Source organism: Prinia subflava, chromosome Z (genome assembly GCF_021018805.1).
Source record: "Prinia subflava isolate CZ2003 ecotype Zambia chromosome Z, Cam_Psub_1.2, whole genome shotgun sequence".
Taxonomy (NCBI): domain Eukaryota; kingdom Metazoa; phylum Chordata; class Aves; order Passeriformes; family Cisticolidae; genus Prinia; species Prinia subflava.
Window position 1 is genome coordinate 62,805,344 of NC_086283.1, and position 25,616 is coordinate 62,830,959.

General features: G+C 39.1%; 1 protein-coding gene across 2 annotated transcripts in view; it reads right to left on the minus strand.

The window, feature by feature from the left end:
• Positions 1-25,616, minus strand: part of TEK (TEK receptor tyrosine kinase) — a 41,567-nt gene that overhangs the window by 5,375 nt on the left and 10,576 nt on the right. Inside the window, exons 2-18 of one of the 2 annotated variants that reach the window (XM_063423528.1) lie at positions 20,721-21,032; positions 15,484-15,594; positions 12,937-13,089; positions 11,926-12,057; positions 10,616-10,756; positions 10,299-10,427; positions 9,197-9,351; positions 8,803-8,944; positions 8,270-8,431; positions 7,338-7,472; positions 6,287-6,580; positions 4,728-5,027; positions 4,084-4,241; positions 2,189-2,399; positions 1,159-1,269; positions 627-817; positions 89-202 (exon numbers count right to left, since the gene is read on the minus strand). In XM_063423528.1, the coding sequence (XP_063279598.1) occupies positions 89-202; positions 627-817; positions 1,159-1,269; positions 2,189-2,399; positions 4,084-4,241; positions 4,728-5,027; positions 6,287-6,580; positions 7,338-7,472; positions 8,270-8,431; positions 8,803-8,944; positions 9,197-9,351; positions 10,299-10,427; positions 10,616-10,756; positions 11,926-12,057; positions 12,937-13,089; positions 15,484-15,594; positions 20,721-21,032 (2,951 nt within the window). The remainder of the gene's footprint in view (positions 1-88; positions 203-626; positions 818-1,158; positions 1,270-2,188; positions 2,400-4,083; positions 4,242-4,727; positions 5,028-6,286; positions 6,581-7,337; positions 7,473-8,269; positions 8,432-8,802; positions 8,945-9,196; positions 9,352-10,298; positions 10,428-10,615; positions 10,757-11,925; positions 12,058-12,936; positions 13,090-15,483; positions 15,595-20,720; positions 21,033-25,616) is intronic. The other variant, XM_063423529.1, reaches the window with a different exon arrangement.

Genomic DNA, 25,616 nt, shown 5'->3' on the forward strand with positions numbered 1-25,616 from the left:
TGCATTTTTGTTCATATGAGAACACAGATTAAGAAATAAGAAAGCGAAAATAAGAAAACAGACTGCATCAATTTGTTTTGATCCTTACCATGGTCTTCTTAACGTAAACTTCTTGACCTCTTGATAAGCCAAAGTCAGCTATTTTTGCAACATAATTTTCTCCAACCAAGATATTTCTTGCTGCCAAATCTCGATGAATAAACTAAAATAATAATAATAATAATAATAATAATAATAATAATAATAATAATAATAATAATAATGTAAAAATAAGGAAATCAGTATAATTGCATTTTATGTGTATTACTTTACTGCTATATTGAAAATTGCAAATATTTGGAATAAGAACATAAAATAAAGAAATTGGCTTGGTACCAATGTCACTATCAAGAACATTTTAAACTTTATCTGATAATGAAAGCAGTTAACCACCATGTTGTTTTAAGTTTTAATGCCTCTTCCATAATTCTCCATGACAGTCTTTGATAGATTTAAGTGGAGACAACAAAATAAATCTCATTCAGTGTGTCCTACAGAAGCTAAAATTAAAAATTAATTTAATTAAAGGGTATATTCCCCAAAAAGTATTTGCCATGCTTTCAGTGGGTAGAGAGTTGAAGACTGACCTGTTTCTGGCTCAAGTAGTCCATCCCTCTGGCAACATCTGCTGCAAAATGCAGCAGTTGTTGAGACGAAAGTGTAGATGCAGTACTGTTGGCAATAGCAAATGCTGGGTCTGTCTCCAGTACTCTGCTTTTCCGAAGGAAGTCCAGTAAATTTCCATGGGGGGCATATTCAATAGCAAGGTAAAGATATCCTAACAAAATATCAGATAGTGAGCAGATCACAAACTAGGAGATGGTCAGTAATAGTCTTTGGAAATTTACACTGCCTTGAGTGAAAAAAGGAAATAAGCATGAAAAAGACTGGAGGGAAATGTTAGGCTAATTTCTAAGAGTAGAGGGGAGTTTAGAGCTAGTGTCGAACATCATTTCTGGAGCATTAATGTGGGCTTGTAGATCCAAACACAAGTTTATCTGACATTTTAACAGATCCTGTACACAGATCTACTAGTGTTTCTCTGGACTGTGTGGGCTATATTGTGAGAGGGGTTTTTTAAACTAATTTTTAAAGTACATGCATTCAGTAGTATCTTACCCCTATGTTCACATGCTCCCAAAAGATTTATGATGTTGGGATGATGACCAAGTTTACAAAGAACTTCAAGTTCTCCAGCAAAATCTCTGTGATCATCTTTTGAGGCATACTCTGAAAAATCAAAAAAGCACACATTCACGTTTTACTTTGAACTGAATTCATTTTTATTTTTTTTTTTAATTATGAGGACTCTTAAGTTGCTTGGGCCACTACTGTTTCAACCCCAGTAGAAAGAGAAAAACTGTACGGTACATTAGCATTTACAGAAAAAGGTAGGATTTTTTAATCAGAGGAAAAAATGTGAGAAATGAGTGCAGAGAAAGGAAGCATTTTAACACACCCTGTCACTCTCCTTCTTACCTGAGAGTGTAAAATGTTGTAACAGCTACTATGAAAAATAGCTGCTTAAAAATTCTTCCATGTGTGTGCTGTTGGTTATTTCTGCCTGTATGCAGACCTTGGCTATTTTTAAATTAATCACATTTAAAAGTGTTTTTAGTGTTTTTCAATTTGCCTAGATAATGATCTAATAAATTACAATAGAACGTGTAAATTCTTGCAGTATTGTACGTATTGTAGCTCTCTCTGGAACGTAGCTGTCATACTCAATGAATAAAAGGAAAATTAATGATCCCCATGGTATGTGTATATGTAGATGCATAGTTGCAGTTGTCTCTGAATAGCTAAAGTGAACAAGATGAGCAAATGCTGTGGCCCAAGACTAGCTCTCTGCTCCTACACATCCAGTGCATCTTGCCTTGCAGATGAACTCACATGAAGCTCATACTGATCTATGAATTGTAAAATACACAGTAGTTAATCATATCAACCACTAAGGAGAAATAGAAGCCAACTTTACCCAGCCGAAAGGCAGTCATTGACAAATATTGGCCTAGTGATACAATTTTATTAGCAATTTTGAATACTAATTTTAGCTTTAGAAGAGGGCTACTAAGCATTTTTTATGACAGAGAAACATTTGAAATACACAAGAAAGCTCTTTAGTCACAGAATCCCTGGTCTTTATTACCTTTCATCCTTTTTATTGCAGCATCCATGCGTAAGCCATCTTTCTTAATGCGTGCTTTCAGGACTTGCCCAAAGTTACCTTCCCCAATCACATCTTGAAATTTTATGTCATTCCATTCAAGAACTGGATAAATAGTAGGATCTTGACTGTTTTTGGCTTTCCTGCTCAGAGTGAGAGTACCTGAGTTAAACTGCAGAGCTGGCTCTTCCCTCTGCAACAGAGTTAAGCAAATGACATTAACTGATTTCTTCTGACTGACTTCACTGAACTTAACTGACTTCACTGAACCATGCCCTGATTACATTTCCCAAATACCTGTGCTCATTCATCTACACACACATGCACACATGCACACATACATACACACGGAGCTCAATCTATCTCTTACATACACAAGAGGGAGTACGTGTGTGGAGAGTCTTTCTGATGCGTGGCTGCGTAGCAAAGGCCATGATACTGTTGAGCTAGTCAAGATTTAACTGTGTGTACGTGCTAGACGTGAAGAAGCAGCAGGGTAGACGTGAGGAAGAAGCAGGGACATAAGCATAAATTTATGCAAGTATAGAGAAAATTGTAACCATATTGTAAACTGCTAGGCCTTCTGAACAAAGAATATGCGTCAAGATGTTGTAAACCAATCATGAGCTGTAATTTTGCAATATGCATAAGCTAATTAACAATACTATATAAGTGCAAATAGATCTAAATAAAGCGGAGACTTGCTGACCATGATAGCATGAGGCTTGTCTTCCTCTGTTTTCTAACATACGTGAGACAGTTATAGCTACTTGAATTGCAACAAGCAGTTCTGCCCAGATCCACAAAATTAATCAGGCTTCTAATTTGTGTGTGAGTACCTTTTAGACCTGGGTCTCCTGAACAATTTTATAAACATTTTGAAAATGAGGGACATGGGCAAAAATAATGTGATAAAACTGATCCCAAAACCAGTTATAAGTCTCAGGTTTGAGATTTCCCATATTACAGTTACTTAAATCTTGTGTTGGTCAGGCTCGGCAGGAAAGGTGAGACAAGAAGAAGCAAGGAATTAAAAGGAGAGAGGAAATTATCTTCCTCCACACTTAAAGAGACATCTCCTCTTCAGTTGCACATTCTCATATGGGAATAGTTTTACAATAATAGTTACAAATACTGATGTAGGAAAAGTTTTAGGACTAGGAGACAAAGCTATTCTGTGTGGTCTGCAGATCATATCATTGGGTGAGCCCCCCAACCCTGTTTATGGAACAACCTATTTAGATACATATGAAAGAGCTCTTTGGGCAAGCTTCACTATGCTCCACAGGTTCCCATCTGAAGGCTGAGAGAAACACCAGAAAGCAGGGTGATTAAGAGACTGCAGCAGGATACAAATACATACATGTGTATGGAGAGATATCTCCATGTGATAAATGATAAGGTTAAAACCTTCAGCAATTTCCTCACAGCTAAAACTATGATATTGCTGTTGATAGATCCCTGGTGTACTGTCCCCAGGTTGAAAATGGATGAGCATGTATCAGCACCATATGCTCAAAAGCAATGTTAAATATTCAGTAGTTTTCAAAATCAGGCAGAACTTCATAGAGGGAGAACAGGCTCTTCTATTCTGTCTGGCTTGGTACTTGTCATGCACAAGTGTTACAAGGCAGAAGAGGGAGCACAGCAAACGGTCTGCAAACTCTTTTTCAGGTCACGTTTTCTAGCTCCTAGGCTGTAACTGGGATGGCTTTAGCTTCAGGGTCACTAGTAGAGAAGCTTTACAACAGTACTAATTGCACACAGAAAGAGAAGACAGGGTTTGGGAAAGCCAGGAAAAACAAACTGGAAGAAAAAACAGGAAAAGATGAGCTGAAGTTAATAACCAAAGTGACACAGGAAAGGTGGAAACTCACCACCACATTTTGGAAAGCCTGAGCCATTCGGCGCTGGAAGTTGGCTCGCTTTAGCTGCAGCATGATGAGAAAGGCCAGGAGAATTGTTACACAGGTCATCCCTGCAGAGCCAAGGATAGCAATAAGCAGCATTTTGCCTCCTTTTGATTCATAGGGAGCTGTTGAGGAAGGACATAAGAATTCATCATAATTTTCAGCTTATTCTGAATTTAGCAATACATTAGCATTGTGTAACTGAATATTCCTTGTAAACTGTTTAAAGACCCACGGATACATCCCTTTATTTTCCAAAAATATCAGAAACACTGGGTGCTCTGAATTTCAGATGTATGAGAACCTGCATATTCTGTTGCAGCAGAGATGAGTTCACAATCGGTGATCTAATGGTCTTGCTATATGCAGCTCCTTTAATTTTTGAGTCACTGGGCACTTTTTAATGGATATGCACAAATGGTGCATGTTGTCACTTCATCAGTACCATGCACTGAATTAATAATTAAATTCTGGTGGTGCTGTGTTATGTGTCAAAATAAGGAGCAAAAGAAAACTCGGATTAAAAAATTAGTATTATGATGGTGTCTTAGCTAACTAGTTTATACAACCAGTCCTGGTTTGTAAAAATCCAGTGTGGAGGATTAACTAACCTTTAGTCTCTGGAAGGGTCTTCAGTTCAAACGATGTATTCGGGTTGCTCAAGCCAATGTTGTTCTGAGCATTAATCTGAATCTGGTACACAGTGTCTGGCTCGAGGCCCTTGAGGTGATATTGAGTAATGCTGGTGTTCTTTATGATAATATCAATGTGGTTGTACTCAGCCTTGCCATAGATTTTGTAGCTGATGATGATGGAGGAGATGGAATGGCCCTCAGCAGCTGTCCAAGAGATGACTGAGGATGTGTCTGTAGTGTTAGAAAACCTGATGTTGTTTGGTGCGGGAGGAATTCCTGAGAACAAACACAAACACACAAGGCATTGGCATCCACCTCTTTCTCCTTTCCACAGAGAACAAAACAATTTCCTCAATGCTTTTGCTGTGCTAAACAGAATTTGTTGATGAACTATGGTAACTGAATGCAATAATTTTATGATCTTGATGTGCTGTCATCCTCGTAGCAGTATTCCATACTTCCAGCAGAGGTTGGAGTGGCATTCATTATTCTGTCTTGGATGAAGATACACATCCTCTGAGCTGTATGCAAGCACACCATATTTGCTTTCAAATTCATGCAAAAAGGATTAATTTCCTTCTATACTGAATCATCATTCCCTTGTAATTCCCACGTCCTGTACTTTCACTGCTTCAGAGAGCAATTACCTGTCATGCTGTTAGAGAGAAAGGAAATTGATAACGGCACTTCCAAAAATCTAACCAGAAAACCACCAGCAGGGGTGAGTGCTACATGTGCAGATGAATACTAAGTACCATGAATACTAAGTACCTTCTCCAGCAAAACACTACTTTTATGTGTTTCTCAGTGCAGTTTGGTGTCAGAGCTCAGGAAAGTGGAGAGTCCCATGACAGCCATTCATACTTCCACTAACACATGTAGGATTGCAGTGAGGGCCTCCTTACATGACCTATAAGGAGGAAGAAGCCCACCTTTCCAGTGTGTGGTAAGGGCAGTGTCACCCATCAGCCATTCAGATGGACAGCTATTCAGATGGTGCTTCATTCAGACAGGGCATTTGTTGTGGTGTTGTGAAAGCACACTGCTCAAACTCAGTGAATTCAAGGGCGGTCTTCAGTAGCACACTTAACTACTCTTTGGGTAGTTTTACCCAGGGGTTTTACCTTGCATTGTATCTTCTCTTCTTTAAGTGCTGACTATTTCTGTATTGTCATAGCCGAATTGAGTAACAAAAGAGCTTGGAGTAGTGAACTCTGATGGCTCATCATTCTGAGGAGGAAAAAAACGCTACTTGTGTCAGAAGCACGAGTCGCACTGAAATGAAGATGTGGATTCGCAAGCTTGTTTTTCTCCATTAAAAAAAAAACCGCATTAATAACTCCTGACAATTTCCAGCAGAATTCCTTTGGATGCTGAGTTTTCCAAATAATAGCAATAACAACCACAAGCGATCATCAGGAACTAAGTGTTACTGAAATAAAGGATTACATTTAATGTAGTCATCAAGTGACAATTAGTCTGTTCACTGGGGGTAACATGAAGAATTAGACAGAAGGATGTGAATCAGCACTTACTGTCACTGAAAGTCCATGCATACAGATAGTTGCTCCATTCTCCTTGGGACCTGGTGTTCACCCGTACCCTGCACATGTATTGCTGTCTAGGCTCAAGATCTTTAATGATCAGGGTGGACATATTTCCTGGCACTTGAGTAATAACACTGCTCTTGTCACCGTTGTCATTCACGCTCTTCCTTTCCACTTCAACACGAATATCATCCTCTGTCCTCAGTGTTAAAGGATGCCATGACAAATTCAGTGATGTCATACTTTTTGGAAAGAGAGTGATACCTTCTGGTGGAGGAAGACCTTGGAAAAGCCACAGTGAAACAGGGAACAACATTTCATGTCTGGAATCTAAGCTAAAATAGGGGTACCTTATTCCCAACCACTTGCCCCAGTTTGGGGTGACATAAGGTAATTCTCTCAGCCATCCCACATAATTTGGCAGAGGTTACATCTAAGAGGTGTTGATAGTCCCACAGTATCTTATCAACAGATGATGTACCAGTGAAATGGTATCTTCAATGAGCTGGCGTTGCAGATGCACTTTTTAGATGTAAGAAGCCAACAGTTGTCTTGCTAGATAGGTCCTGGTACAATCCTCATTTAGTCTGTGTCTCTGTATTCAGTTTGGGATCTATCCTAAATGGACTAAAAACTTTCTGGCTTGTTAAATATCTTCATTTTTAAAGTAAATTGATCTAACACTAAGAGGAAGGACTGCAAAAAAGTGATTCTTATCTCCAACTCTGCTGTGTAGCCAGCCAAAATATATAAATTTTCCTTTCCCAGATCCCTCAGCTCTAAATCAAAGAAAATAATAGCTCTGCTTTTTTTCTGGTTTTCTTCACCTCTGTTTTTTGATTTGTTTTTTCCTTTCCCTTCCCTTTTTATTTTTTTTTTTAATATCCCTTTGCCTGAGATTCTTTTGAAAGAGTCTACAAAGTTTTCAAGTGCAAACTTCCTTGCTCAAGTGAAAGTGTTATGGCAGAGATCAGGGAACAGACTGCAAAGAAAAAGAGCTGAAATACCCCATTGGTGAAAAGCCATGGTGATGCCTTACCAAGTGCAGCCGTTGTGAAGCTGGCCTGTGGTCCAGGGTGGCCTTCCCCACCTTCCCCTTGCCGACTCAGCTGAACACAGAACTGATACTCAGTTTTGGGTTCCAGATTGTCCAGTCTTTTAGTTGTGCCTTTTACTGACAACAAAAGTCAAAAGAAAATAAAGCCATGGCCCATGTTGAAATATGTTATGGAAGAAAATGTTTGCAAAACACAAGGTAAGATACTCAGGCTCCTTTTTCTGTTGTTCTTGATTCAGTAGGATAAACTAATTATTTTTAAGTTGAGCACCAACCCAGTCCAAAGATTGCTTTATCTGCCCTTCTTTCAGGATGAAACAATACTGGTTGGTTAGTCAGTGTTCTTTCTGTACACACATCATAGATTATACTGATTTAGTAATAGCTGTTGTTAAAGTTTCTGTAATGTTTTCTGTAGTATTTTAGGCCATGCATAAAATTTGAAAGCATAGCTAGAGGAGGTCATCTAAGTCATAAGCAGGTTTCAGTTTGCTTATACCATTACTGATAAATATTTTGGTAAGTTATTTATCTCACTAGGGCCATAATGAACACAACACAAGATGGTAGATGCGCCAGCATGTCTCCATACTGCCCACTGCTTTTGAAAACCTTCTTAAACCATGTTTACATGGGAGTTTAAAACAGCTGGGCCCAACACTGAGTACATTTCATCCTAAGGAAGGAGGGGAAAACCTTTTGTTCCTGAAGTGAATAGACACTTTTGACAACTATTGGTGTAACACATCCACATGAACATTACGGGTAGTGATAAACAGTCACACATCCAGTCACAAAAGGTTTCATTTCTATGCATTGCAGAGTGTTTTGAGGCTAATCAAGAACAGGAATACATGATGTTTCAGCTGGTAGGTGAAGTTTATCTTTAAGGGATTTAAAGAACATCCTCTTACCTTCCACAGACATCCAGGACTGATAGCGTTTTGCTGGCTTGTACAGAAGTTTTGTTGACACAACAGGTCCATCTCCATTGTGTAACTCAGCATTGATATCAATTATGAGAAAATTATGTCCTCTGTCTGTCAGCCTCGGGGCATACTGTGGCACAGGAGGAACTGAACAAGAATGCAAGTATTAAACTAATCTTTTAGCTCCCTATATCAGTAAGACTCTTGTTATTCCTATGTCTGTAAGAAGATGAAAGATGCTCTTCAAAACTCTCATAAAATAGATGGGGCTGTAAAGCTGACAGTCAGGATATTTAAAAAAAAACCTTGGGCGTTCTTCTAAGCTTTATCATCACTATTATTCTTTCAACATACATAACTAGGTACTTATAATTGGTTTCTGTTCATATTCCAACTGTAAATATTTATTCAGGCATTTTCTAGCAGTGCAGAGAACAGAAATACTCAGCCATGCTAGAGTATAAAGCTGTGCTAAAAGTTAGAGAGACAAAGACACTTGAAGAAATTAATAATTTTACCTTTGACTGTAACTTGAAATGGTTTCTCTGCCATTCCTGCTACTGTCTGCACACTGCAAACCCAAGTCCCTGTATCACCGGGCAGGATTCGATTAATTCTAAACATGGCTTCAGAATGATTACTGGTAGAAATTTCATCAGGCTGAAATGACAAAAGATGTACGGGACCTGAAAAATTTGGTCATTTTGGAGTATTCCAATGATATTTTGAGTTTAGAGATATCTATAAAAAGCATCTGAAATGGTCAACTCCATATTTTCATGTGTGCTGAAAAGTTCATGGGGTATCCCAGAATACCAAAATTTCATATGATGCTTGAAAACCATAGTATGCATTAACTACGGATAAAATAAAACATTAGAAATAGCAGAAAGCAATTGATCAGCAACCTACCCTTAGGACAGTTCCATCTTGCTTCAAGAGTTTGAATTCTTCGGATTTAGGAAGTGGCATCCCAGTTGCTATACAAAATGGCTTGAACTCGACACCAGAATTGAGTTCCACAGGTTCTAGTAGGTTTACTATCTGAGGCGAAAGATCTGCTGAACCTACAGAGGATATATTGTACCATGTCACCCTTCCAACAGACATTTAAAAAGACAGGTTTAGGTGTGCAGGCAGTGTAGGTGTCTGGTTCTGCCTTCCCTCATGTGGGCATGTGCAACAATCATGCTTCACAAAGTCAACATTTTTATATAATTTTATATATAATGTGAGAAGAAACAAGGCGTGTTCGCTCTTCTTTCTTTTTCTGATCCCTCTCCTCTCTTTCTTGTTGACATTTTAAGCACAAACAGTCTAGCCATGGCAAAATCATGCACACATTTTGTCCTGAATGTACAATACCTACTTGTTGTCTATTTTGTCTCTTTGTAAGACCAGATAGATCACACTGGTATAATTTGGCTTGTCGGATCACAGTCCTATTTCTCTATTTGTTTTTGTTCTTTAAAGGTTTCACAAATCAGTCGTGGATTTGTCACTTTATTTATCCAGGTAAAATAATAAATGCTGAGTACATCTTGCAGAATACCTTGCCTGAATCCAATGAGACAAGGCATGTTGAGCTTTGTAAACTTAATTTTCTCCCAGAGAGACAGAGCAGTTTTAAACTCTAGTGTTGCCTTAATGTCTCAGTCATCACTTTCAGATCATGAAGCTCATGGTATAGGAATGTATGCAGCCAACTAAGAGGTAATGGTAAAATACCATGAGTTTATACAAAAAGCTGGATGTGCAGCTTCTCTCAGGGATTGATGTTAAGATCAGTCAAGTCGTAGGGAGTAAATCTTGAAAATCTAACGACATCATCCTGATAAATGCAATATAGGTCAGAGGCCTAAAAATACTGTGTTGCAATGAGGCTGTACAGAAGTGTCTGTGCCCCTAGAAAGTAGTGGTTGGAGAAGAATACCAGCCTAGAGTGGCAGTGCTGTACCAGCATTAAGATCTGCTTTGGTTACACTGGGAACAACCATTTACTACCTTAGTTTACCTTTTTTTTCACATTGCAGACCATGCCATCCGAAGGAGCAGATGCAGCCCTTAAATCTGTCACATGTTCCTCGATTGTGGCAGTTACATTTGAGTTTGCAATCTGACCCATAAAACCCAGGTTTGCATTCTGCAAGTACATATGTTGCAGTTAGTGCAAAGGTACTAGAAGATGTCTTCCATTATTTTTCAGCCTCATTAAAGAGAAAAAGCTTTTTACGTGACTAAAATATATAATCTATTACTCTCCTCTGTTGGTTCCCTTCTGTATTTCCTGTGTGCATAATATTAAGCATCCCCTCATTCTTTTTACTATACCTTTGTCACATTCCAATCCCATCCATCCAGTGGCACAAGAACAGCCATATGGATCTGGTAGACAGAACATAAAGTTTTTGCAGCCATAATTTTCTTTACAGGTCTCTTCACATGTTTTGCCAAACATGTTGGCTCCACAAGCTGTTGAAGGGAGAGAGGGAAAGAATAAGCCAACTGCAATGTCCATGAAAGAGCTAGTGCTTCTAATGATTCTGCATTAGACAAGAGAATGAAAGAATATAAATTAAAAAAAAAAACCCTCTGATCATTCAAATACTAGATATATTAACAACCACAGCAACTTAAGCCACAGCTATTCTAATAGTCCAGTACAGGCAGCAGAAACAATTATCTCTCTGTGAGGATCTGTTAGACAAGCACCCTTGCTTTAGATCTATGCAGACACAGATTCAGCAATAAACTGTGTTTATACACCTTTCTAATGTAAAATGGACAATCAGTGCTATGAAACCCAAACAGTCTTCTTAGCAGTGAATGCATGCAAAACTGCTGATGGCAAGGTTTTGTTTCTATGGTAAGAGCAGCGCTATGCTGGAGTGCTTCAGGTGTCAGCTATTCCAACAACTTAGATCTAGTATTTGCAGCACTGCACATCAGGCAAATAAAAGAATACATATTTAGTGATGAACCCCAAAGATGCCTGAAGAAGTCAAAGCAATGTGATGCCAGCTCTAATTTTTCCATAATCCAAACTGCTTGCCACAGACATGTATTTGTACAAGCAGACATACACTATTGATGTCCCTACAGACACAAAGCACCCTGTGAGCACATTAGCAGGTTCTTCAGAAGCAGCCAGAGAATCTCTAGCATATTTCCTAGTGCCAATGTATCCCTAAGATGTCCTGTACTACTAACTACTAAATAAATTTAAGTTAGTCAGTAGCATTGAGCATATTCATTTCAAGGGAATCATAGGATGGCCCAGACTGGAGGCGACCTCAAAAGATCATCTGGTCCAATCTTTTGTGAGAAAAGGAGCCTGGAAGATATTGGGTAGCGTACTGCCCAAGTGCATATTGATCAAGAAGTGCTGGAAACATTTTTCTTCCCCAGCAACATAATCTCTACTAGGAGAAGAGAGAAAGAGAGACATTCAATCACAAGTGCAAGAACAGCATTCAGGGTTCAGCTCACCCAATTCTGTCCTGTGTCTAGCACCAGCTGTAAATGCTGCAGCTTTCAAGTGTAAAACCAGGTACTCCATATGATGCTTCCCTCAATAATATGCCAATTTCTGTTACTGGGAACAAATTAATAAGCAATCACTAAAAATATTATTTACCTACCTTTCTCACATGTTTTTCCCATAAAACCTGGAGGACAGATGCATTCCCCAGTATCTTCATGACAAATGCCATTGTTTGTGCAGGAAGGGCAGTGGAAGCTACATGAAGGGCCCCATTTCTCAGCTTCACATCCTTATATGGAAAAATAAAATGACATATTTGTTGTCTTCATATTCAGTAACCCTTCAAGTTATAATATTCTTTTTAGAGCAAACAGTAAAATACATAAAAGTACAATCTATATGGACCCTCACACTCCAGCCAACTGGACCACTGTAGTTAGTAAGGTAGCAAGTAGCTTCAAAATCCAACTTTGGGGCATTACATTGATTCATTCACAACTCCTGGAAGTATCGTGTGGATATTCATGAATGAAATGTGTGTTACCATCATAAATTTTTTCTCTACAATAGGAGATATTTGAACAGCTATCTATTTTTTCACATCAATTTTATATTTCTGTCCAAGTTAACAGGATATAATTCTCTTTATATCTGATGGACACAGTAGCATGAGCAGCCAAGTATATAAAGTACCTGTTGGAAAATATCCCAACTCATTCTTTCATCCATTAGGAAGTGAACCTTAAGAGCTAACTAAACCTAAGGTACTTTGAGAAGTTACAATAATGTATGTTAAAGATGATGAACCTGAGGATAAATGATGTTTGGATATAACCCACCACAGAGAACAGGGAGACTCAGTGAAGAATTACCTCCTTCATTAATTCTTGGTGTTTGAAATGCTGAGATGCTTACAAAAGAGCTAACTGTCCTGGCAATAGCTAAGATAAGCTGAACTTAGATCTGATGGGGAGTTTTTTTCTCTCTCAGCTGTTGACATCAATATCAGCTTGTACCAAAGACCCTCGGGTAAAACTTTCGTCTGAAATAATCTGATGGCAGCATACGTCAAGCAAGACTGTGGCCCTTATTTGGGCACAATATATTTCATTTGAGATTCATTTTGACTTTTAACTATTAATCATTACCACACATTAATGGTACTTACGTCTTACAATAAGCCTCGTGTAAGCAGAAGTAAAAAGGTTTCCTCCTATATATCTGGCAGAGTAAACCCCTGCATCCTGTGGTTGAACTTGAGGATAGGAGACTTCCAGTTCTCCTGGCACTTCATGCCTGGGCACAGAGTGGATGAAGGAGCCTGAGGAAGGAGCACACAGATACCACAGACAGATGTCATTCACCCTCTAAATAAAGAAATGAGCTTGCATTGGTCACTGAAGGATAGTTGGGGCAAGCTAAGCAGCAGAATTAATGTATTAATTATGGATTTTCTGACGACTCTAGCTGTATTAGTTTTCCATAATTGGAGAGGTGCAAATAAAAAGGAATATAGATCTTGAGGAGATTTAGTAGATAAACAGGAAAAATGACTTCACACTCAGCTTTGCTAAGAGCTTAGTGGTTAAAAGTGTTCATTTTGTTTCTTGGTCTTTTCTGAACTAAGGGATAATAATCCATAAGGATTCTAGAGTGGCTGGGGTTGAAAAGCAAATGTCAGCCAGGTCCAATTCAGTCCGACTAGCACAAAGATTTACTTAGGACACCAAAGCAGGAAGAACTCAACATTATCTTTTCTTCCTAGATTTAACACATTTCTGTCTCCTCTAGGTTTTTTCACCTAAGAGGTTATTTATTTTATTCTAAGTTTGCTGTGCTTGGTCATTCATGTTTGCTAAATAAGGCAATAGTATTTGGTCTTCTTCCATCCCTCTAGATCACCAAGTAACAACATTTGAACACTGATTGCTGTAAAAGAGAAGCTGCAACCAGTGGACTTCAGGACCCCCAGGAGTCTTTCCACTACAGTCTGTTAGGGCAAGGGTGTTGCAGTAGGTTAATGCCAGATCCAGCTAGCTTGCACTAAAATATTTGTGCACGTGTTCATCCATACTGTACCAAGAAAGTCATCCACCAATATATCCACACAGCACAACTGTGATTTTGTGACCACTGCCTGTCTGTGTGGGACTTACTGAAATAGCTTGGATGGAACAAACCTGAAAGGTCATCCAGTTTTGAAACCCCTGCCATGGGCAGGGACACCTTGCACTGGATCAGGTTGTCTTGGGCCCCATCCAACCTGGCCTTGAACACTTCCAAGGATGGAAGGCTCAACCGTTATGGCATGTTTTCCAAGATGTTATGCCAATGTCTTAAAGCCGCCCTGGTTAGCAGAACGATTTCATTGTCTAGACAGCCATTCTGAGATTCTGTAAGGGGGAAGTAGTGCTTGAAACAACTGACTTGAAAGACCGCAACAGCTAAACACAGCAGGAGAAGCCTTTTCTCTTCTTTTCCAGCTGCTTCCAACTATAAAGACTTCTCAGAAATGTTATTTCAACACCAACCTCATCCATAAAACTTGACCTACTATCCAGAGGCAATCTGAGATTTTTTGCAGAACTTCCAGATGGTATTGCAGCTAAGGTACCATGATGTAAACAGTTCTGCTCCAGCATCTCATGCTGGTTCTTTTTTGAGAAACTGGTGACAGGAGATCACAAAATTTTCCTAAGGACCCTGAAATGACAAGTGACAGCAAACTTTCCTGCTGTGCCCCCACATAGCTGAATCTCTGAAATGCAAAGAAACAGGTATTTGTGAAAGTCTGCTTTGCCTATTGCTTCTTTAAAAGACATTTTTAATCTATTTAACTCTTCCAGCCTGTTGAAGTGCTCCAGGCAATCAGTAATTGGGATTGAGGCTGACTCACTGCAAGAGTTCTTTGGCAGTGTATTGACACTTCCTTACCTTGTCCTGCTCTATTTACTCCATTTTTTGGTGGCTCACTGTAAGCTAGACTGTCAAAGATGGAGCAGAACCTGTACTTCCCGCAATCATAATTTGTTACAGTTTAACAGTCTGATTATGAAGGCACTCTGAGTTTTAGTGACCTCTATTTTTGTATGTTTCTTTAGGAGGTTGATAACAACCTGCACATATTTCTAAGTGTCAAAGAGGAGCAACACACAGCTGAACAGTGATTACATGCAATTTAGGTGCCTTGCTAGATAGAAGAGTTGGTGGTACAAAATTTACAATCTGACTAATTATTGTAGTTGAATGAGAATGAGTTGAATGAGAATAGATTTTGTTTACATTTTTTTCTAATAGTAGAGTACTATTGATTAATTTCTTAGCTTGAAGGGCATCATAGAGGGTAAATGGCCTCAAAAAGCCTTTTAAAGAATGAAAAGTATGACTTGAAAACTGTAGAAATGCAATGAAAGATACACTGACTGGGCCTTCACAGTGGCCCAGAAAGAAAAACAAACAAATAAATGATCTACCTAAAAACAACCAGGCAAATATATGAAGAGATGTATAAGGAAATCAAAAATCAAAACCAAAAATGAAGCATATAAACAGAGAATTGGGCATTTTAGTGGGAGAGAAACAGGTCAGATCAACATATTGGATATGGCTACAACTGCACAGCATGGGCATCAGCAGCAGTATATTTAAAAGACATACTTGGCAGTCATCTAAGACAATGATGGTAGAAAGAGAAAAGACAAGAAAGATTTAATACCATTCTTGTAGATCACAGCATCTTCCTCTTTTGATGCCATTCTGATGAAGGAGATGTTCACATGCTCTCCCTTATTTGCTGTAACAGTTAATGCCACTGGGTGGAATGAAGCTGAAAACAGAAGTATGTGATAAATAGCAATTACTGTCTCTATCTGGCCTCTGGCCTGATAGCTGAGAATGGTTTATAGCATGAGCCTCACTCAGATTTTGACACCTCAATTTCTGTAGAGCATTAAGTGATTCTTTACCATCAGCAGCCTCACCCTATGTTTTGGCAAAGACAGAGGACTTGCCTATACCCTGAAACAACAGACTGCCACTAGAACCTGAGGCATGAAAAAAAATAATTGGCTTCTGGCTGAGTAACTGGAAACAGTTTCTAGCTAGGAACTCCAAATGGCTGTAAAACACTTCCCCGAGTTTCTTTATCCCTTAAGACATATTTAAAGCAGACTGGAAAAAGTACTGGAAATTTAATTTTAATGAACAAGCTGTCAGTGGCAAACAAATACCTACAGTGATTTCAGTTCTCTTCTACGTAAACTTTATAATGGCAGAACTGCTGAGGAGACCATAATCATGCAGGGCTGGGAGAAGAGGAGTAGGTCTGTGCTTGTGTTAGCTGGAAATACAGTGAGTGTTGGATTGCATTAAGTACCAAAGGAAAAAAAATCATATTCACAAGCTGTGGTACTTTTGCCAAAATATTCTCACCTGAAAATATGGCTTAGTGAAAACAAAAATTCTGTGTGAGGGACTGGTGTAGATCAGCTAGTTTTCCAGAAGGGAAATAGAAATTAATTTTCCCTCTTAAACAGAAAGGTACTTTTATACATTTGTTTGTAGATCTTGATTTAAACAACAAAGAAAGGAGTGGATAACAGGATTTTCCCAACATTTCTGCCTATTCCCTATCAGTACTAGTGGAAAAATGTCATCAGAAGATAACTAGGGAAGGGACAGAAAAACCTTAATAAATAGCTCTTTCTGAAACCAGTGAAACAGTAAATTTAATTACCACATTACTTTGAAACAAGTTACAAGTTAAGGATGCTTCCTTTCATTTACTTGGAAGATTGGAAGGGAAAGTTGTGAAGTGTTTTGAGGACAAATTCAGGTTTTCAAGCCATTTTTAGCTCTGAGGGTTTATGCCATACTGTCATTTACATGTTATATGGGGAAAAAAACCTCTTCTAACTATTCAAATTGACTTCCTAACTATTAAGCTCCTTGCCTGATGGAGAATTTGATTATGTCGTTATGATTTTGGGACGGCATGGAACCTCTGTACTTCCAGAGCACTCAGGGGAGCAGTGTATTGATTTAAACCAATCCCTTTGCTCTTTCTAAATTTGAAGTTTTTTAGCCTTAAGGATTCCTCCTATGCAAGTTCCTCCATATGAGTCCATCCATCTTTGTTTTTCCTTCTGCTGCCACCTGCCTTCCCAGCAGGGTGAGTGGGACAGTTCTGACATAAGACCCACCCGAGTTTCCGCTGAAAGGAATCCTTGAAGAGCTATTCATGCTCCTAGACAGATATGCATTTTCAGAGGTTCCATTTCTATTAAAGTTACATTTATTTCACAGCAAATATTTTTTAAGGAACATATATACAAGTTAATATAAGCTGTTTGACAATTTATTCATTAAAATTGCCTTTTATCTAGAATCATGACTCCTTTCTTAGTTCGTTTTTACAAAACTGTTGATAAAATATCCTTTGGTTCATACCAAGAGTTCGAGAAAAAGAATTTGGAGCTTGTGGCTGGCTAAAATTTGGTGGGAAAGAAATAAAAAGAAATAGGATCAGAAAGCAGAGAAAAAAAATCATTAGAAAAAAAATGACAGTAACTTTCTGTCATATTTTATATGTAACAAAGTTGTAAAGAAATGAGCTGACAGATACTATATCAAAGTTTGTATGAGGCTGATATTCTGTCTGTACCTCCACAACATTATTTTACGAAATCTGAGGGAGTAAAAAAGGATAATATTCTTGCAATAAAAGAATAAACATTTTGATATTTTCATTAAAAAGTAAATTTTTAAGTTAAAAATCAAAATGTTTGTATTACATGATGTAAAATTAAAGAAAAAAATCTGAGCAAGAATGAAGACATTTTTATCAATCCAAGCCAACATCTCTCCTAGGATATTATTTCCTTGAATATGTTGACATTTTAATGTTTTATTTATTCTTGTTGGAAACAAGATAACTATTGAAAATTCACTCTTCTTTGCAGGATGAAATTTCCATCCCCTGTGCAGTTCTAGTGGTTATGCTCTGAGACTCTGCCACATGTTTTCATTCCTTTGTAAGTTATATACAATTGGTTTCAGCAGGAGTCTTCCTGCTTCACATTAAGTACATGCATTTGTCATTTTACCTAAACACCAGTATCTACACTTACATCTTAGAGAAACAGAAAATTATGATATAAAATAATGAAACAAGTTTTCATTAGAAGCAGGCAACAAAAACTGAAAGCAATCCCATTTTACTGTCAGCTCCCAAATTAGAAGTTATTCATTAGTAACAAACTCATAGTCAAAATCTATATCTATTTAAGAAAAAAATAATTCAACAGCTTTTGCAAGAAATTATTAACTACAAATGATCCTAAGGGGTTTAGTGCTTATTGGACCAAATTTAGTGAGACAATACTAATTGTTTTACAAGACATTAAACTTTTGTATTCCCATCTACTTTACTTTGCATGTTAGGCTAAACCACAAGACTTTTCTACAGGGTATTGTTGCAATGGAAAGGAATGCACACTCCCTGTTGGGCTCAGGTCCAACATATTTTTAGATTGTGACTTGTATTACATGATTTCACATCTCAAGTGTGCCAATTCCTTATAGAGACATAATGAACTGAGCTGCAGGACAAGTGCCATAATGCTCTACTGCTAGCACATTTCCATTATTGTCCATTTGACAGCCCTGTGGTTGAGTTTCTGTGGAGAAAACCCGATCACATATGTGAAAATAAACATTTATTGTGTAGAGAAATTGAATAAAATGTATTTCACTAGAAAGAGAATACTCTGTGGTGTTTCATTCCAGAGATGTGTACTTAGACAGGATAAGGATCACTCTCCATAAGACGATAAAGCGCAAACTGTTCCCTTTCATTGCATGTAACTAAAATCTTTCAGTATAAAGAATTCAGGGGAATGGAGAACTTTAGGGAGATGGAGAATTGATTTATTATATTCTGAAAGGAATAGCAGATGGTAAAATAAATTAGGAAAATGAACCTGTTATCTTTCCATGCTACACAGCAAAATTCTTCACTCTTTGTTCATATTTGATAATAGGTATATAATCAGGGAGATGGCAGTTCCCACTAAGTCAGTGGGGCTACCCAAATGATTAATGCTTAATGAGTGTTTCACAAGATTCTTGCCAGAAAGATGAAAAACAGTGGCTAAGTTCCCAGAAGTGTTGTTTCTTCCCTTGACTTTGGTGTCTCTGATGGGGAAACTGCACATTTACATTCAGTTTTTGCTGTTGAAAAACATATTCTGCCTTTAAAAATTATGAAGACAACAACAGTAAAGTGGCTATGAGAATTTCTGATGCACCTCCCTCTCACCTGTTTTGTCTGATATGTTTTCACTGAGGACTTGCTCGTTTGAATTTTATTATTGAAAACTTTTCAGAGAAAATCTGAGAAAGAGATTCAAAACCAGAAATTAATCGAAGAAACCTACCAGCTGCTGGTATGAGTGCTACTTCTGTTTAGAACAACATCTGTCACATAAGAAGCCTTCAAAATTTGATTACTTAAAATCCTTTGCTCCTAGGCCCACAGGTACCAAATGGAAAGAACTGATCAATTCAGAAGACATTCTTCCACCCATGCATGGTGCTGTGCAACAGAACAGCTAGCTGGCAGATTGCCACAGGCAGGGTCACATTGACCTTCCATGGACTATTATCTTATCTCCTCCTCATTGCAGCCTCCTTTGAAACAATGGAGTTGTCAGTCTGCATCTGCAGAGCTTTCTTGTTCACCAGTCCAATCCTTCAAAGACCACATTTGGTCACAGAAAACCTAAGCCAAAGAAAAATGTACTTGTCCTACTCAGCTTGCTTTCAACCTACCCATGTTCAAAGAAATAATAATAGGCACTGGCTGCAGCTCTTACAAATGAAAATATATCCTTTTATAAATTTGTTACGTAATTTCAGGAGATAACAACAACAAAAAAATGTGCTCTTACTAAAATCTTATAAAAAAGATTAAAATTGTCAACTGTCCTTACAGACCAGTTGCCATGACACAAAATATTAGCAGTACAGTAAAATCTATTTAAAATCATCTTCAGTTTTGAGAATGTGATTTGCTGTAGCAAATGACTCAAAATTTCTTGTGCCTTTCTGTAGCTGATGATGATCTCTGCCTTGGAAATTGTCCCAGAAGTCTCATGGTGTCCAGAAACAAGGGAAATTTTGAACATATGGAAATACAATTTAATGGACCTTAGAAATCTCACCTTCTTTTCCCACTATATCCCTGCACATTTGCTTTTACTACTATGCATAGCCTAAAACCAAAATCAAATGAATAGTGAAATCTGCAGCGGATTTTTGTAAATAACCTCCTCAGATTTCAGAAAAATCTGGATTTTTCTGGATTTCCTTTCCAGTGCTGAGAGGGATCCCTTTTTTTTTTTTTTTTCCCACACTGGCACAGACTATGCAGGTCCAGTGTTGCTGATCTGCAGTTTCACTAAAACTTAGGCAAGGCAATTATTTCCTAGGCTCCGGTTGCCCATTTACTTAAGAAGGATAGAATAGTGATGTTTAGCTATCTACATCTCAGACCTGTCAAACTTTTAAAATGGAAACCTGTTTGAAATCAAGTGTCTGGAATGTGAGAAACCCAGGGCAGGGACTGCCATGTATGTTGTTCCATGGGGTCAGTGAGGCCATCTTAATTGCTGACTGACTTTGTGTTCCTGGCAGTAGCCAGATGCAGGCAGAATACTTACAGTTGTCTGACTAACTTCCACAAGGAAATGACTAGCATCTAGTACCAACCAGTTTCTCTGCAGTGCAGGAAAAAAAAAATTTTAAAAGGCCTTGAATCAAGTCTATTTTTATTGACTCAGAACTGCCTTGCCTCATCTGGGGCCAAGTTTGTGCCCACTCATGTCAGCCAGGGGTAGCTGCCAGTCTGCAAGCAGTGCCATGGCAAATTCAGATCTGATCACAGTACTGTACCTCCCAGTGGCATCTTCATGGTATGTATCCTTGTCACCTCATCCTTGAGCTTCCCTTCACAGTAATATGCTCCAATAGTTTCACTGGCTTGTTCCCTCTTCCACACCACTGTTTTGGCTGCTGCTCTCTTGGAATCTTCATTAACTTCCAGTGGTTCTCGGTGCTGGTTTGCTACATCGTCCTGATCCCGGCCTATCGTGATAGATTCGCGGGAACGCCATTTGGAAGTGACACATATAAGCGATGTCTCGGAGTTGCCCACCAGAGGGAAGGAATTGATCAGTATGAGGTCCAGTGCTGCTTCTACTTTACCTTAAAAAAAAAAAAAAATAGGCATCAAATGAAAAAATTTTACAGCAGAATTTGATGCGGCCAATCAAATCACCAGGCACGTGGCTGGTGTCATGCACAGCTTTCGTGCAAAATCGGATGAACACAGGTTAAGTATTCTGCAACAATGACTCGAGGATTTATTTTTATGGCACAAACAGATGGAATTTGGTTTTCTCAGAAAAAGTAGTAAGTCTTGAAAAAGTGTTGAGTTTCTTTCAAGAGCTATTGTAGAAGCCCAAGAAAAATCATAGGTTGCCAAAGCAGATAGATGCGTATATAGTTAGACATGCACATAAATGCCTCAAGTGTGGTGCTTTTCTGGTAACAGAGTTGGTGGATGGATAAGGTTGTCCATTTAATAGTCTTTCCTCAATCTCCTTTACATGGATTTAGTACATATGAACTGATGTAAAGCAATCATGGCTTTCAGTTACAGGAGATGGTAGAACTTTGAACACCTGGGGTATTTTTTTGCAGCTGTTTAATGAATTTGGACTAATGATTTCATAGTCAATCACATTAAATATTTGCAGCCCTAACAGATACTGGCCAGACCAATGGCACAAAGCAAACTTTGCAAAAATAATAAGCAAATTGGCACCACTAATTAAGTGAGGTCAGGTTTAAATCATTCAAAATTGTTTCTTTTGATCAATAAGACTCCCAGAAACACAGAGGTGAAAGTTTCTTTGAAAATGAGAGACACAAGCTTAATTAAAATATCCTCTAGCAGAGTGCCACAGTTTTAGTTGTTCAAATGTGCATAGCTGGAGGGAAATTCAGCTCTCCTATAATGAACAATTGGCAAATAACAGGCGTTTCCCTTTATTTTTTAAGTTCAGGGTAAGGAGAAGGGAAACACTAACATTTTTTCCAGCTGAAACAGGAAGAAAAATTGATTTCTTTTATTCATCACATCTATTTTCCTGATTTGGATACAAGTGTATTTTGTATTTACATAGAGAGACCTAATATTTTGTGCCAGTCAGCTTCCAAATGTTCTTGGATGGGAAGGAAGGGGTATAGTGTTAGATAAGGAAGGTCAAAAGGTCTTAGTGCTGAATGCAGTCTTTGCGTGTGTCTCTGCAGTGCTCGGGCCAAGGGAGGAGGTCCTCCTCTGCTTTCAATGCAAGCGACCACTCTGGGGACTGAAGTATCTTGACAGCACATTGATGCTCACCACACCCAACCAGTCTTCCACAGCCACCACCCTTTGATGTGCCAGCCCAGATAACTTGCAGTTACATAATGGAGAAATGAAACTTTCTGTAAATATTGCATAGTCGTGCAGGTCAGCAAAGTCAGTTCATCCTGCTGTACATTGCAAACGTTAATCCTTTGAACAAAGTTAAAGAGGTATGTGATAAAAATGAGGTCAACTCACACATTCATTTTATAGAGCATTCATCTCAAGGCTCTTAGTTTTATATGAGAAAGATTTGTGGTTTTACTATGGCTCTGATGCATCGGCCAAAGGCAGATACAGCTCAAGAATCACACCAGCACTGACAGCAGCTTCAGTCTAGATCAGCAAGGACCACATGGCAGATAGAGATAGATATTCTTTAATCACGAACTGCAAGATCCTGGTTTCTGCAAACTTCTGTGAAACTCAGAATCGAATCTGGATTCAAATTCTGTGACTTGACATGACTTTCTGCATAGCCCAGTGTTAGAGAGCAGAAGTGAAATATTTTGATATTGCTGCCTGGCATCCACAGGACACAGAGCTACAACTGCCTTTCCAATACAGAGGTGTGGGCCCGAGGGGCTGGTGTCCTTCAGAGGACAGCTGGTCATCCAGGGCTCCAGTTCCATTTTCGCTAGGATTTCTCTATTCCTCTGACTTCCACCAAAGATTGAAAGGTGAAAATAATATCTTTTTCCACCATCTCAAACTTTTAATACTCTGAAAAAAAGCCATTTAAGAAGTCTGAATTTTGAGGAGTAGCTTTCATGCTGTCTTTGATGCATATGCAAAGCAATATTCTAACCAATTTGGGGCATGTGCTGCATATTTTGTTCCTCATAGTAATAAAATTCATGCAATAAAAGTGTAGAAGATGTAGACATATTGCTTTTTTAAACTTGAGAATATTCTGGGTGAATGAAAATCTAGCCACCAATGAATGGATAGTGTTCTGATTCATTGTCTGTAGACAGGTGGCTTTTCATCATATTAAACACTGGAGCGTAGCCCAGACACTTCAGTAAGGCAGTTGAAACACAAAGTTTCTCCGCAGAGAAACACACAAAAAAATTCTGCCTCTAAAAGAAATTTACCTCTATGTGTGTCTCGGTTTGAGGGGGAGGTGAATTTTTCAGGGAGTTGTGGGTAAACCAATCAATGGTCAGGTTTGAATGTTGGCATTTTTTAGTGGCCACTGAGGGGTTGGACACGCCTCCGAGGACACAAGGGGTTAAAAGCAAGGACTCCCAGAGGGTCTGTCTCTTTGGATTCTGGCTTCAGGAGGGAAACATCTTCTCCCCTGCCTGGCTTTCAAGGCTGGGTGGGGGAGGGGAGCCACGTGGCCGGCGGAGGAGAACCACGCGGCTGAGCTGAGGTGAGCTGGAGCCCCAGGGGGAAGTTTTGAGCTGAGCTGGCCCCATCCAGGATGGAGGGGTGGAAAACTGTGGAGGTGCTTTCCTTCCTCCCCCCTCCCCCCGTGCCCCCCCCTCCCACCCCCGGAGAAGGTGCCCAGCTGCCTGTGAGAGCTGCCGAGCCTGGGAGTGCCTGAGCCTGCAGCCCTGCCGGGAGCCAGGAACTGTTAACCCTTGCTTGGCAGAAGGAAAATTTTCCCAGACATTAACTCTCATGGCTAGTGGCTTCAGAAGAGAGAGAGAAACAGCCTGGGACTGAGATGATAAAGTCAGAAGATTAAGAGAATCCTGGATGGGCAAAGAATGAGAGGAGTAGCTTTTTGGGCTGGACTTTTCTTGCATAATGTTAGCCATGGACTGAACTTGAGTCTCTTTTGAACATAAACTGCATTTTGGGGTGGATGTGGCCAGCTCGACTTGCTGCAGTGGAGCGAACAGAGAAGAGAGGAAAAGGGTGTGGTGGTGCCCTCTGCCCTCAGAGAAGAAACCCCAGGGGAAAAATGGGGAGAGCCCGGCATGCAAGCATCCTTGAAAAGAGCCTGATATGCAGCTTTGGCCCATGGACAGTGGTGAGAACACTGGACACGGAGAAGAGAGTGTCACCATGGCAGCCAGGTGGTGCCAGGAGTGACACAAACACACATAAAGGGTGGACCTGTGTTTTTCTGAGGAGGAGTCTGTGGTGTGAGAAAGACTCCTCTCTCCCTTGCTGAATTGAAGATTAGTTTTTTGAGTGGTGATTGTTTGATTTAAAACCCAAGGTTTTGGTCTATGGAGGGTAATGTGTAGGGGGTGGAAACTGGGGGAGGAGAAGAAATGTTCTGGGAAGGTTTCATTTCTGGTTTTGTGTGTGTTTAGAGTTTTCCTTTCTATTTCTGTTCCTATGTAATGTAATAAAGTTTTGTTCTCTGTTTTCAAGTTTTAAGCCTGCTCTGCTTTGCTCTTGACCACATCTCACAGTAGCTCATTAGGAAAAACATACACTCATGGGTGCATTAACATCTGGCCAGTGCTAACCCATGACAATGTGTAAGTATGGAATTATATGCCAAGCATGATTTTGCAGCTAAGGTTTCACAGCTGGAATATATTGCAAACAGAAATTAAAATAGTGAAAGTTTTGCACTTTAAAAAGGTATGCTTTAGATATAATTTGCGAAATAAAAAAAAAGGCATATTTGTAATCTAAGACCTTTGAGGTGATAGTAATGTTTTCTTTGACTCCACTGGATGGGGATTCCTACAACATCTCTTTATGGTAATGCAATTTCAAAAAAACTTTGCTAGAAAGGAACTTACTTAGTCTGGCAAAATTTGCGTAAATCATATTCTGCATGGTAATGAAGGCTTTGAATAAGAACTAAATAAGGACAAGAGAATTTAGCTCTTACAAAAACACAAAGAATAGAGACAGAAAGCAGCCTGTCTCAACAGCAGGGACAATCCTCTGTGCTGCCTTGAAAACATCCTTTCACTCCTGCCCTGGTCCTTGAAGAACAGACCTTATCAGGAAGGAAATTTGCTGTGTGTACAAATAGATTTTGAGAAGAGAAAGCACTTGCAGAAGGCTAATGCTGTAAGTGGGAAATGCTATGCAAGGAAGACCCATTGCCAAGTATTTATACATCACTCACAGTAATGCAGTGCTTTGAGTCTTTCCAGTACAGTGAAAATGGCATCCTCTAAAGAAGTTTAAATAACAGCACATTGACTATAGCCCAGACAGCAAAATGAATGGAGGGAAACACTTGCAGTTCCTCTTGGACCACTCCAAATTACAGGATTGTTCTCTCTCTTGCTGGGTGATACTCAGCTGTATCTTTCACAGCTTTTCTGTTACAGATTTTTGCAGCTCAGAGACTTAATAGTATCTTGTGTTGCAGCCAAAGCAGTGCAGCCAGCAGGGCAAGGGAGGGGATTGTGCCCCTCTGCTCTGGTGAGACCCCACCTGAAACCCTGCAT